This window comes from Gouania willdenowi, chromosome 22 (assembly GCF_900634775.1).
Source record: "Gouania willdenowi chromosome 22, fGouWil2.1, whole genome shotgun sequence".
NCBI classification, from domain to species: Eukaryota; Metazoa; Chordata; class Actinopteri; order Blenniiformes; family Gobiesocidae; genus Gouania; species Gouania willdenowi.
Genome location: NC_041065.1, coordinates 11,374,761 through 11,389,500, shown reverse-complemented (window position 1 = coordinate 11,389,500; position 14,740 = coordinate 11,374,761). Strand labels below are relative to the sequence as shown.

General features: G+C 42.5%; 1 protein-coding gene across 2 annotated transcripts; it reads left to right on the top strand.

Moving 5' to 3' along the window:
• Positions 1–448: 448 nt before the first annotated feature.
• On the top strand, positions 449–14,500 carry hivep2b (HIVEP zinc finger 2b). 2 transcript variants are annotated; one of them, XM_028437446.1, is made up of 7 exons: positions 449–664; positions 3,072–6,946; positions 7,525–7,679; positions 7,816–7,991; positions 9,200–9,298; positions 9,387–10,168; positions 12,012–14,500. In XM_028437446.1, the coding sequence occupies exons 2-7, from the start codon at positions 3,173–3,175 to the stop codon at positions 12,372–12,374; spliced, it is 5,349 nt and encodes a 1,782-aa protein (XP_028293247.1). In that variant the 5' UTR covers positions 449–664; positions 3,072–3,172; the 3' UTR covers positions 12,375–14,500. The 2 variants fall into 2 exon arrangements, with proteins under 2 accessions (XP_028293247.1, XP_028293246.1); XM_028437445.1 differs by having other exon boundaries at positions 9,384–10,168.
• Positions 14,501–14,740: the final 240 nt, after the last annotated feature.

Sequence of the window (14,740 nt, the reverse complement as noted above, 5' to 3'; positions counted from 1 at the left end):
TCAGCCACATGCAGTCTTTCATTGAGTTCCTCTCAATGTACACAATGAATAGACACACTGCAGGAAATGTACATTTGGAGCGGCTGCACCATGTGATTATTATTACTGTCCTTTAAAGAACTTTTGCAATTTGCTTCATCCAATGTTAAACTGTCATGCTCAGTCCATTGGCTTTTCTATAACAAATATCATTAATCTAGGTTTCTATCTGTATTAATTCAGATATTAATAAAGAATATATATGCAAAGGATGTAAATGTGATTTTAAAGGAATGCAGCAGTGTTGTTTGCCTCTTTGGATCATGTCAATGGGCTTCCACTATAAGGCAGCTGCTGCTGCTGCTGCTGCTGCTGCTACAGCCAGAGAAAGGAAAAGCGCCCTTAAACGTGGGCTGTTGTGTAATCCCTCCCAGGGCCCCTTTGCTATTTTTGTGCCTGGGTCTGCACGTCATGGTTGGGTATTTTCTCTGGTGACTAGCTTGCATCAATAGATCTTCTAATGTACACCCAGTCGGCCAGCAGCTCCACCACTGATGGGCTGTACCTCGCTGTTTTCTTTCATTTTGTCACTCAGACTATGAGCAGAATGGAGAAAGGGACTGTGGAGCATGAGGAATGTCACATGTGACTGTCGATATGGGACAGGGGACTATTCAAATGTCAGGTTTGTATGAGGATTACATTTGATATGTAGATGTCAGCTGATGTACGATCTATGGTGTTTTTTCCTCTTCTGTCACTCCGAGCACACAGAGAGGAGCTGTTTATTCACTCTGCGTGAGATGCGATGTTTTGCTGCTTGAGCTCCATGTATAGTTTCACTATTCTGCCTCTAAGGCAGTCATGTGTTTATGATATTTATGGATTTGTTGTCACCATGAGACTTCATGCCTCTTTCCTTTAATGGTCAACTTAGCTTCTCGGGATGTAATGCAGTGGAATAATGATGTACTTACGCTGGGCATTAATCTGCCACATATTTCCTTCACATATGTGGAGAGTTAGGAGAATGATCACTGCCATTATTTTAATTAAAATCTATCTAAAAGTAATTTGGCTATCCAGTCAGACTTACTGGGCCACATTCAGCCCACATTCATCCTTCCAGCCACCCACCTGCCTGCTGTTGTTGCATGTCACTGCTGCTGTGTCATATATTTGCATATAGGATATAGTGCATGTTGCAGGGAGTGAGAGACGTTAAGTGTGAAGGGGAGCGCTGCTACCAAAAGTCTGAATCTGTAGAGCGACTTGTCACTTGTGCTTCTCTGTGGTTCAAAGGTATTCTTTGTGGCTGTGGTTTATCTCATTGTCACTCTGCACCCATATTTCACCTTGCTCCTCTGGTGGCTCACAGAGGATGGAAACTAACCAATGAGGTCAGATCGACCTTGAAAGGGAGCTCCCAACCAGGCCTCTGAATTCCGTCACCCCCAGGCACCCCACTTAGTTTAGAGGTAAACCTCCCCGTAGAAACATGGACTGTTCCAGTCTGAAGGCTACCCCCCCCCCCCCCTTTTTTTTTCCCCTAACCATCCATCATAGGCTTTCGTTGTTTTTTTCTTTTCTGCATCTGCCTCTGGTACAATCTGTTGGAAAGCAGAGCGACTGAAAACGTAAATCATCAAAAAGGAATGATGAGCATTTGCTTGAAAACACATTGGGATAATAATCCCTACGCTACTCTGATGCATCTCACGGCATCTCAAGTCACCTTGGATTCTAATCCTCTGCTTTACGCCTGAGCACTGCGAACCGTGTTAACAAAGAAAGAAATTGAGTGCGAGAGAGAGAGAGTCGGAGGATGTCCTAATTAAGGGGAACTCAGAGGGTTTGAACCAGATAATCTTACATAACCTCGTTATGGAGGACGGAGCATTTGACACTGAGAAGATGGAAATGACATGCCCTCACACACCCGTACCCTCAGCGTGAGGTGAAAGCATAGTGACACAACCAGCTCACTTTACCCATAGGCATGACGATGTTCCAGCTTGGAGCCTGCCCTGTTTACCCTCGTTCCAGAACGTGGTCCTCTGCAGCTCAGTGTGGTGGCGGTGGCACTCAGACAGGTTGAGTGGTTTGAATCCCATGGGAGGCAAAACATTCCATGATATGATACCGGTGAGGAGTTAAGTGGAATGGTGTGGGGTGCGCAAAGATAATGCCATTCATTCACTTCTTGTTAATGATCTAAGTGGAAAACACATCTGCTCGTGCTTGTACCTTATTTCTAAAACTGTGCATGAATACAGATGTTCTCAAATCAAGGATTGACATACTCCAGAAATATGGTCTATATACTGTATATTTGGCAACACTTTACTTAAAGTTTTATACATAAAGACTGTCATCATTATGACATGACACCTGCCATTAGCATGAATAAGATCCCTCCACTTAACCCAAAAAATGCCAACATAGCTCCAAAGGTGTCATAATTGAGAAAAAGGTGACAAAATTGACATAAATGACACCTTCATGACACCCTATTCATGCTAATGACAGCTTATTGTCAGCCTTATGTATAAAACTTCAAGTAAAGTGTTACCATATATTTTAATATTTTTAGGATCATAACAACAAATTAATTATTCAATTACACAAACCACAAACAGTTTTTTTCAATGGTTGTTCATGATAGTTCTGTCTTGCTATTTTGCCTTAGTTTAAGTGTACATCCTAAATTTAAAAAGTGCCAAAGTTTTCCTATCAAGGCAACAAAATCGATTATAATTAACATGAATAAATTATATAAATGTCAACATTTGTTGTTTTTCAGCTCAGCACAAACAAATGAGACATTTTTACATGTTTAATGCCACTTTGAATGCTCATACTAGTGTAAAAAAATACAGTTTCACATGACAAATACTTGACTAGAGTTGATAGTGGATTTTTTTCTTCTTTTTTTACATTTCTGCCATTTTAGAGCTTGAATTTTGTGCCTGAATTTTCAGTGTACAACATCATGCAGCTCTTAGGTTAACTTCCTTTTCATACTAATCCTAGTCTACTCTCTATCCAATAGTTGTGCTGTCTAACTCTTCCCTCCTCCTTGTGTCTTTCAGATGGCCCTTTCCCTGCAAGTCACGTGCATAGTAATACCACCCCAACTACATAAGGAACATTGTCCCTGAAAATTGATCTCAAAGGAAGTGACATTGAATTCATGGAGTCACTTGAAACTGCTGCAGGGATGAAAAGCTCTGCTGAGCATCAGGACAGAAATGTTGCACAGAAGATAGACACATTACAAGCTGCACAGGCCAAAAGAAGAACATCAGTTGACCTGGAAGACAAAGTGTGGAACCAGGGAGCAGAAAAAGCTCAGAGCAAAGTCACATTTGGTTTAAAAGAAATTTCTGACTCAGGGAAATCAATGCAATTAGAAGTTCAGCAAACCCAAACTCAGTCCACAAGCCATCAAGATTACGAGCTGTCTTCATTTATTCCACAGTCTACAAAGCCGTTTTCTGTTGGCAGACAGAAAGTTTCCACACAGTCCACTGGACCCGCATGTCACAGGAAATCACCAGAGGTCCACCAACAGGTTTCCCATTCAGGAATGGATCAGCTGTCGGAGACGGCATGTAAGGTTGAACAAAAATCACAGAAGCCAGGAAAGTATGTCTGTGATTACTGTGGAAGGGCATGTGCCAAACCCAGTGTGCTCAAAAAACACATCCGCTCCCACACCGGTGAACGACCATTTCCATGCATCCCATGTGGCTTCTCCTTCAAAACCAAGAGTAATTTATACAAACACAGAAAGTCCCATGCTCACTCAGTGAAAGCTGGAACATTGCCTTTCTCAGAACTTGGTTCTTACAATGCCAACATGGATCAGGGGTCCTTTGAAGGGGATGGAGAGTTGTTTTCTGACGCTGAACAAAGCACGGACACGGATGAGGACACACTTAATGACCCTCTGCTGCTGCTAGACTCTCCAATGGAAAGATCAGATAACACTGCTGTAAAGGTACTAAATCTCATCGCTCAGAGAAGGGGAGCCACAACAATGTCATCTCAGGATGGTTCATCCCAGCCCCAAGAAATCAATGCACCTTCTGTCACTGCTGAGGCCAGTCGTGCAACTCAATCTTCCACCATTAAACAAAGGCTCGCACTCCGGCTCTCTGAAAAAAGAAGCAGCGACTCTGAACACAACCTGTCCCTGCCGAGTCAGTCAAGCAAGGGCAGCACGGATTCCGGCTACTTCTCACGTTCAGAGAGTGCCGAGCATCAGACAGGTCCTCCAAATACTAATGCTAAATCATATCAAGAAATTATGTTTGGAAAGTGCTACCGGCCCAGCCCTAAACAAAGGACAGACTCCAGTGAACACAGTGGGAAAGGTGTTTCTCGTGTTTTCACGCAAGAAAAAGACACCGTTGAGTCGATCAAAATAAACACAAAGTCAATAACAAGAGAAGAGGTCACACAGTTGGAGTTAGATGTTGGTTCTGATATGGGCCTTCTGATTAGAAGCAACTCAATGCCAACATCCTCAGATGTGTGTCTGACGATGCCTCAAGCTCTCAGAGGCAGTCACTCATTTGATGAGAGAACAAGCACCGGAGGCATGAGGAGGCTTAGGCGACAAGCTGCTTTCGAGCTATCAGCGCATGACAGCCACACAGACACCGATAGCCACGGGAAGATGGGTGAAAGTGGCACTTCATCCTCAGGATTGGAAATAGAAAATTACCCCTCCATGGCTGCAAGTATGGGCCATCAGAGACAAGCATTGGAGCTGGCAACAAGAAAGCGTCGGAAAGAAAAGAGGGAGGAGGAGGATTTGCAGGGTCACTACGAGGCCCGTCATGAAAATTGTGAAGAAATGTTTGATTTAGGCAAAGACTATGATTTAAAACTAGCTGCAGCAGGCATTTTGGCTTTAGGGAAAGGACTCTCTCAGATGGAGAGGTGTGACATGGACATAACACACAATACTGAAATGTCTGGACGAAAAACCCAAAGGAATGTAATTTCAGTTATTCAGCACACCAACTCAATTAACAGGCCTCACTCCGAACACCAAGATTCTTATAAATATTTTGGACAGAGGCAGGACAGTAGTTCTTCATTTCAAGCTATGGAGGCAAGTGAATCATATGAGTTGGAGAGAAGTGACAGCAGGTTAAGGCAGTCACTTCAAATGGCTCCAAAGCTTGTGCGGCAGCCAAACATACAGGTCCCAGAAATCAGGGTTACAGTTGAGCCTGACAGTCCAGAAAAGGCTCTAGAGGTGCAGGTAAAAGAGCCCGATAAACACGTAGAGGAATTTCAATGGCCTCAAAGGAGTGAGACTTTAGCACAATTTCCTCCCGAGAAGCTCCCTCCAAAAAAGAAAAGACTGCGCTTAGCAGATATCGAGCACTCCTCTGGAGAATCTAGCTTTGAGTCAGCCTGCACCAGCCTCTCCCGCAGCCCGAGCCAAGATAGCAACTTATCTTATTGCTCCACTTACTCCTTTGACCGGGAAGAGAGCTTGAAATCGTCCTCTCCAGCCAGGCAAGATGAATTTGCCAAAACATTGGAACTCCTAGCTGTGCCAGGCAGTGGACACGCCCTCTCAGTGCAACGTCAACAACATGAAATGAGACGCTCCTCGTCAGAGCAGGCGCCATGCAACTTGCGCAAGGAGTTCCCAGAGGTACGCAGCATATCATTTGACTATGGCAGCCTTTCTCCGACATCCAAAGTTAGACACATGGAAATGAGTGGCGTGAAGGATAGAAGGAGGGTTAATTTGGTGCGACAGGAGTCATTAAGTATGGATACTGAAGCAACACAAGTCTCATCACAGGTGTTTTCCCACTACCAAAGCAGCACCTCCCCACCATTCACTGCTGTCACTGTTTTGTCGCAGACTCTGCCAATGTTCTCTACCAGGAATACATTTCCTCAGCTGTCACATCCAAGCCTCTTAGTTCCTGTGAGAATTCAGACTCACGTACCATCTTATGGCAGCATCACTTACACCTCAGTATCACAGATTTTTGACAATCAGCACAACAGTGGAAGTTCCTTTACATCTGCCCTTCACACTTCACGATTGTCAGGAAGTTTTGAGCTTCACAGTACCAAACCTCCAATGACTCACACCCTTAATGTTGAAGCTCTTGATTTGTCATCTGCTAAGCTTAAAACAGGCATCCCTCTCTCTCTGACCTCCAGAACTATCTCAACCACTAACGCCTCCAGTGGTGGTGCAAACAAGCGGATGCTATCCCCTGCCAGCAGCTTGGACCTGTTCATAGAGGTCAAGCAACAAAAAAGAGTGAAAGAAGAAAGAATGTTTGGGCAGATTGTTGAGGAGCTGAGTGCTGTGGAGTTGGGAAAATGTAATCTGAGTGAGGAGAAAGGGCAGAGGCCAGAGATGCAGAGTGCATCAGCTCCTCATGCTCTACATGACTCGCATAGGAGTAAATTTATTTCTCATCAGCAAAAACTCCCTGAGGCTACTGACCATGGTGAGGGCTTAGCCATGGAAAGTAGCTGTCTGGAAACAAACCAGGCTCCATACTCTGCAATAGCTGTCAACGACCTGAAAGAAGCTGGCATGGAGAAACGGGTGCAGATAGACATTGTGGCACAGCTGGTTACCAGTCAAGATATCCTAAACTCAGAGGCGGAGCATTCAAGACTGTTATCTCAATATCCAAGTCTTCGCACGACAACAGGTGTAAGCTGGTGTTATCTCAACTACACCAAGCCTAGTTGCACCCTCAGCAGTGCCCCTTTCTCCTCTGCTTACGCCACCGGGCGTTTGAGTTCCCACAATCCAAACCCTTTTGAGTTAAGCACTAATGCTGCCCTGGCTCTCCTGCGATCCAGACAGAGGGGAGACAAAGTTATCTACACCATGGCTGCCATGTGTCCTCCTGGCACAGGAAAAGTTGTTTCATCCATCATCCTGTTGAAGCAAACCATGGAACAGGTGAGAAAATGTCACCTTTTCATCAGTATGTATTCAAAGCAACATTGGTTGAGATGATTGACTATTTGTGGCCTCTGAAAGGTCCTACAAATATCACGAAGGCCTATGAATGACCAATGATTCTTGCACTGGTCATTGGAAAATGAAAATGTCAGCAAGTGGGAACCAATTAAAAAACTGGTTTGAAAAATTGTTATCCCATTTTTTGAGGCAAAGTTAAATGCCAGTCGTTGAGAGTATTTTTAGTTACCACTAATGCAGTTTTTGATTTGCCTTAGATTTCCCCTGATAATGCCTTTAATGTTTTAAAAGGTGAATAAGTAAATATGATGGTGACTATTAAGTCACATCCTTTGCATAGGTTTATTTTAACTCTACGCTGTAGAATCAAAGCACACTAGGCTAATGTCAATGCTGGATGTTCGTTCGGTAGCAGCAAGAAGCAGGATTATCAATGTTTGCAAAACATGATGTGCAATTCCATGTGTGACACACAATACTTGAGGCATTGTGTTACCCTGTCGATATAATGTCCACTTAAAATGGATGTTAACACAATGTTTGCTTGTCTGATTCAGCTGCCGAAGAAACCGGAGCCTAAAGAGGTGGACATCACCTACGGGAAGAAGGTGAAAGAAAGTTGCAGAGCCAAAACGGCCAAGGAGGAGTGGAAAGAGAGGGAGGCCTCAGCAGCCCAAACGCTGCCAACACGGATTAAAATCTTTGAGGGAGGGTCAGTAAATGTATTAATATGATACTTCTTGACTACTGAAACTACTTAAGGATGCTAAAGACTACCATCAACCATTTACACTTATTTCTAATGTGTGATATTTTATGGTAATGGACTCTTTGTACCTCATTTTCAGGTACAAGTCCAATGAAGACTATGTGTATGTCAGAGGTCGAGGTCGGGGAAAATATATCTGTGAGGAGTGCGGTATTCGCTGTAAGAAGCCCAGCATGCTGAAGAAACACATTCGAACCCACACAGACGTTCGACCATACATCTGCAGGGTTTGCAACTTTGCATTTAAAACTAAAGGCAAGTACTTTTAAGCTTTCTATGCATTTCCTTTGCTTTTAGTTTGTAAAAACATACAAACATTTTGTTTTACAATTTAGAACCCAATTAGCAAGTGCAATTATTTGCTCTGTCAAGGAGGTCCTATTTTCACCAGCATTTCTTTATTTGTTTGTTTGTTATTTGTCTGTTAGCAGGATTACATCAAAAGTTCTGTACTAAACAAAGATTCCATTAAATTTTGGAGGGGATCTGGATCAATATACAGATTCTGGATCAGTTTTCCATCCATCCATTTTCAGACCCGCTTTGTCATTTTTCAGGGTCGCTAGGGTCTGCCGGTGCCTCTCTTCGGCTCACATTGGGCACAAGGCGGGGGTACACCCTGGACAGGGCGCCAGTTTCTGGATCAGTTTTAGATATAAAAAAAATCCTACCTCTCAACATTGACGGAACTTCAAAATATCATATCTCGGTTTGTAATTGACCGATCCTTATCAAATTTGACTCTGTTGGTTCATCAATTATCCCAACACGTTTCATCCGAGTCGGAACCAAATTGCAGATTTCATTACAATTTTTCGAGAAAAACAATGGAAAAAAAATTAGGCCTATACATTTAGAACTACTGTATCATTATTAATGGGGACAGAAATTTCTTCCGTCTTTAAAGTGTGAATAATCATGCTACCATGAAACTGATCACTTATCTAGATAACTAAGAAGATAGTTGGTGCTTGGTTTGTTGTGTGGATTTTAAGCCAATTACACTACCTACGCCGCATTAGCATTAGCTGTTTTGTTCCACTACTTATATTTACTAATTTAATAGCAGTATAAGGAATGTCCACCATGGACCATTTTTTGTGTGGTTAATCTATTTAAGTCACAACTTAACTCAAGACCATATTATCAGGGAAGAATAGGTTATTTCATTGTGTTTTCCTTGTTTTTTCTTTTTTTTTTTTTTAAATTGCTTGTTTTGTCTATTTTCTTTTTCTTCATATTTGTTTCCATTATTCCAAGGTTTTACCCATTGAGTTGAAGTTATCATTCATTTTAACATCAAACTAACATTTTAGATCTGTTTTTAGATCAAAGAGTGAGAAGTTCAAATATCTGTGGTAAAAATATTTTCAGAAAAAAGCATGTTGACTTGAGCCAGATAGATTGAAACTCACCATTTGTGCCAGAAAATGTTTGAATGAAAAATGATATTCTATCAACAGGAAACCTGACTAAACATATGAAGTCAAAGGCGCACATGAAGAAATGCTTGGAACTGGGAGTGTCAGTGACGATGGATGATACTGAGATACAGGAGCATGGTAAGTTGCCGATGCTCTAAATGATCACCAGGTGTCATTAAAAATAAGAAACAATTGCTAAACAGATGTGTTTTTTATTTCCAAGTAGACGAAGTCCAGCAAGGGTCAAAGACTGAAGTAGCAGTGACCAAACATCAGTTCTCAGACGCTGAGGACTCTGATGGCATTGAAGAAGAAGGTGATGATTTTGAAGAAGATGACGAAGAGGATGATGAGTATGATGGAGACTCGACCCCAAAGCTGCGATCACGAAGCACGAGTCCTCAGGCAACTGGAGTTACGTCTCTGTCAGTCACCGCCACTGCCTCCATCCATGGCTGCTCCCTGTCTTCTCTGCCTGGAGTCGAAGTCCGTCAGAAGATCCCCATCCAGCGTCCGGGCTCAGATCATCGCCCCGCGATTACAGCCGAGCAGAGAGAGAAGTCTATGGAGGACGACTCTCTCACCCTCCTGTCTCTAGACCACAGCAGCTTCCTCTTTGACCCCTACTCCTCTTGCCTGCTCTCCCCTGGCTGGGAATCCCCCATCAGGGAACCGTCCGCTTCACGTCTCCGTTACCCTTCACCAAGGCAAGACCTCTCCCCTCGTGGTCGATCCTCTCCTCGATGGGATACGTCTCCCCTGAGGCCCAGCTCTCCCAGCTTCTCGCCCATACAACATCCATCACCGGTGTCGATCGAGCGACCTATGTCTCCTGGAACGGAGCTGGGGGGAAAGCGGGAAACTTCTGTGAGGGGTCGGCAAAGGGTGGTGCTGAGGGCTGTTTCACCTCGCAGAGGGTCTCACCAACACAAGGGCAGCAGCGATAAAAGCAGAACCCAAGCTAAGATGGAGATGGCTCAATATCATGGAGACTTTGAAATGGAAATGGTACGTATGAGTCAAGTGTTCTGAAAGTGTTGTGATCGCTATTGAAGGGCGGAAAACATTTAGGAAATGAAATACGACAGCTTATTGGCTAATGAGGCGACTGTAGCTCAGTATTAGTGTGGGTTATCCAATAGCCAAAGGGTTGGGGGTTCTAAGTCATTATTGGCACTTTGGCACGACTGAATTGTGCATGAATTTTGGTGATGGTCAGAGGGACCGTAGGCGTGAAATGGCAGCCACGTTTCTGTCAGTACGCCCCATGGCAGCTGTGGCTACAATGTAGCTTACTATAATGACTGGTGTGAGTGAACAATGGTTTCTGTATTGACTTTGAGTCTCTTTGAAAAAAGTGATATATAAAGGCAAGCCAATATTATTATTATTTAAAGAGTAACTAAACCCTTGCTTTCTCCTGACCTGCCACTGGGAGGGAAATTCAAAAAAATGTCTTGATTATGGGCGGGGATCCTGGAACAGTTAACACACGTCCAGTCTATACTATGAAATCTTCAATGAACAATCTATGCTATGCCGACTAGCTACTCATTACTCACTATAGCGCTCGAATCCCTCTTCTCTCAATCCAACCAACTCACCACAGATTGTAAATGCTAGTTTTTAAAAAAGAGGCGGGGTTATTAGTGCTTGTTTGTGATGCAAGATGGTCCCAAAACATCACATGATCTTGTTCTCAGCCAATAGCAAAATGCAATTGTAATAGCCGGGTTTCAACCCATAAAGGGAAGTCACTCTGACATTTTACAACAAAATACCGTAATTTCCGGGCTATAAAGAGCCCTGTTTTATTGGCCTCATTACAATAATTTAGCAATTTTCTAAGAAAAATCCACACAAATGCTGCAGCCTAACATAGGCTGCACTCTATTGGCTGATGGTGCCCTTCAGACAACTCAGAACGGGCAGGTAGGCGGGCTGCTGTCCGTGTTTCAACTGATCAGTTTCCTTTACTATATGAAGTCATCTCCTCACTGCCCCACGTCTTCATATGTGTCCATTTACAGCTTTTTATGGTAAATTTTTACTGGAACCAGACTGATACACCGCTTTGTCCGCTCTTCTTACCGTGAACTACCGCAGAGCGATCACAGCGAATCGGACTCTGAGTCAGAAAACGCTTCTGAACAAATCCAACGTGGTGATTTGGTAACTTCATGCTGTTATGCTACTATTACAAACTGGCTGACTTTTACTGTGGACGGAGCGGAGATCAGAACATCCTGTATCCAGGCTGTTCTGATCTCTGCTCCGTCTGTCCGTCCTCCTTACGGAAGCTTCTCCATCAGCCTTAGAGTCCAGAGCACCGATCAATCCTGAACAAACCTAAAGCTGCGATTTAACAACTTCATGCTGTTTATATTTCTATTACAAACTGGCTGACTTGTACTTCATCCACGCTAATGCTGCCGATGCTGCAGCGGATGCTCTCTCTCTCTCTCTCTCTCTCTCTCTCTGACAACATTTGTCGTTATGATGAGGCAGTGTGCATCATGACAAAATGAGTGATCAGAATGATTCAGTGCGAGCAGGAACGATTTAATGTTAACAATTTCATTAGTCCATCTGGTCTAATGTGATGGAGCTCCATTTTGTGGCGGCATGAAGCTTATAAAACTGGGAAAAATCCACAATTTAGCCGCGTCTTTGTTTAAGCCGTAGGGTTCAAAGCGAGATAAAAAAAGTAGTGGCTTATAGTCCGGAAATTACGGTATGACCAGGATCAATCAGCAGCACTACTTCATACCAAAATACATTTGTATTCAGTAGAAAAAAAAGTAGTTTGGTTACTTTTAAAATACAAATATTTGTCTTTTTTTTGTTCTAGGATCAAAGGAGTACGTCGACTTCAACTCCGTCCAGCACGGCCACTTCCCATTACCAGAACATCCTTAGCCACCTCCCTCTTCACTCCCAGGAGCCGCTCCGCAGTTTGCTGCCAGTCGTACCAGTTGGAGGGTTCCAGATGTCAGGCTCCCCGTCCTCCTCTCAGTCTGTCGTCAGTACATCTTTATCGCCGAGCCCACAGAACAGTGAGGCTATGGATGGATCTGTCCAAAGGACAGAGGCAGGAGGAGAGGATGGCAGAATCCTTCAGGAGACAAACCCCGACACTGGACAGGAGGAGAACGTCCAGAACTGTTTGAAAGCCATCGCCTCACTCAAGATCACAACAGAGGACCCTCACTGACACGCTTTAGTCTCCTCTGTGTGATCTGGAATCTGGCACCCTCTCTCTGCTATCCCTGCAACCTCGTCATCTTTGGCGCCTTTCGGTACATAACCTCATGTTTTTCCTGTTATAAGGCAATATAGTAACACTTCCTCTGGTCTCGCACAAACACCAGATGAGTGGAGAACGAACCTTCACAGTGAAAAAGCAGAAGTCCATCGGGCCGATGTGCTCCTCTTTGCAGAGGTTGTAACGGTGGATTGAATGAGCTGCAGGGTGTTTTATAAGCTGGAGAATCATTTTTGGGTGCAGGTGCAATATGGAAAGATATTATGCTAATATGCCTTTGTTTGACATGGTAGTTTGCGTACAATTGCACACGAATTATATTTATGGAATCTGTACAAATATCCTTAACATATACTCTTTCCTCAATGCATACAAACAGTGTATTTTACTGTGTGTACTTTGAAACTAGACTCTTGTTTATGTAATCATATCAAGGTGTAATGCAGTAGTGCAGTGAATAAAGACTATTTATAGGGGGAAACGTGCATTCATGTATTATGAAACAGTCTGACCAAATTTTGAATTAGACGCTTCTTGTGCAGTTTGGTGCTTCTGATCAAGCGGCAAGGGTTTGTGCCTTTATATTGCTTGTCACCGTTGTCAGATGATGGTCGAACAGAGAAAACCATGGACGTACTCTTTTATTGGAAGGTTTTCGGGTCCGTCAGGTCTGCTGATGAACAGATGCAGCTTGAACTCTGTGAAAAAATATTTAAACAATTGTTTCCTATGTTGCATTTATTTTATTTTCTTTATGTCGTGGTTTTTATCTGAGTAAAAATGCATGGGATTTGCTATTGCACAACAATAGAACAAGTAAATATATACCTACGAATACCGTAAGATGTATTTATATATTAGAACATAAGCACTTATTGATACTGGTAAATATTTGACTACTATTTAAATGGTACATCTGTACTTATGCAGCAGTGATGCAGTTCCTCATGAGCCACAATGGCGTTAGTTTGGATCTCATGTCTTTTGCTTTAATTTCTTTCCACCCATGCTTCTACAGATGACCATAAGAGTTTTTATCAGCTGAAAAAAAAAAAAAAAAAAGCACTTTCATTGTTTCATCTTTGACGGTTTGGTCGGTGGACACTAGATGGGTCGACACATTACACTGTCTTGTGTTTTTTGAAACATTCCTGCTGTTTTTCCCATTGTGTGATCGACACTAATCATAGGGGCTATGATTATCAGACGGTCGCTCATTTATTTAGCATTGTAAGTGTTATTTGGAATAATCAATATCACTTCCTGTTAGTATTACTAAACTAATGATGTTAACAGCATGAGTCTTATGACTATTACCGTGCTTCAGCTCACCAAATGCATTACTTCAACTTCTTCTCTGTATATACTATACATGTGTATTTATATGATTTAAACAGATTTTTGCAATGTTGAATCCTGAAAACTTTTCAGAGGGAATTGTTAATATCTCTTTTTAAGAGGTGAAATGTCTGCAGTTGATGTGATGGCAGATACCAGTGCAGTGTTGACGGCTAACGCGGCGTTAGCTGTCTTTTAAAAGAAATGTATTCATGTCTTTTAAGTGGTTCTTAGTTTGAGGATTAATTACGAAATCACAAAAAAAAAAAAACTTTCTTCACTCATGTTTACATAAAGAAGATTTTAAAGGTGCACTGCTTTATTTTGGTTTTCTTTTTTTTCCCCAAGGTGTATGTAGCTTTGATTTCCCTTGTGTAATTTTATTTGTGGTGACAAACGCTGTTGAAATGTGAAAGGGAAAGAGAAAACTCTTATTTTGCTCTCGCACATAATAATGTTCTCAGATTGTGTTTGTGTTCAATTGTGTAACCACACTTGCTGAACTGCATTGTGCCTCTCATGTTGTTGAAAATTCCTTGTAATCCCACAGAGGATGAATCAATTTACCTCTCAGCTAGGATAACTTTGAGGGAAAAGCTTCAGTAGCCAATCGGAAGTTCAGCTACTTGCATCAAAAACTGCTTGGACGGGACTGAGTGCCTCTTTTATGCGATGGGGAATTTATTGTTTGGTGCTCTACTTTTTCAGATTAAATCCAAATTTGTTTTCAAAAATTACACCTCGAACCCAAAAATGTGTGTTGCAGCCTTTTTTTCTCTGGTCATAACATCAGTAATTTGTGATCCATACACTTGTATCTTGTACAGCATCTTTCCTGACTAACTACGCATAGCAAACAGCTTCTGCCCATGTTAATATTCAGGACCACCATTGAATACATCACATTTAAAGAACATTTTTTGTGATAGATGGCATTGATATATGCAAATATGATTATATACAAGACTTGCAGTGCG

Bases quoted from the DNA above. Each gene is read 5' to 3' on its own strand.
- hivep2b (XM_028437445.1), top strand. From the start codon at position 3,173: ATGGAGTCACTTGAAACTGCTGCAGGGATGAAAAGCTCTGCTGAGCAT. The intron at 6,947-7,524 runs GTGAGAAAATGT...TGTCTGATTCAG, and splicing joins TGAAGCAAACCATGGAACAG to CTGCCGAAGAAACCGGAGCC. The intron at 9,299-9,383 runs GTAAGTTGCCGA...TTTATTTCCAAG, and splicing joins TACTGAGATACAGGAGCATG to TAGACGAAGTCCAGCAAGGG.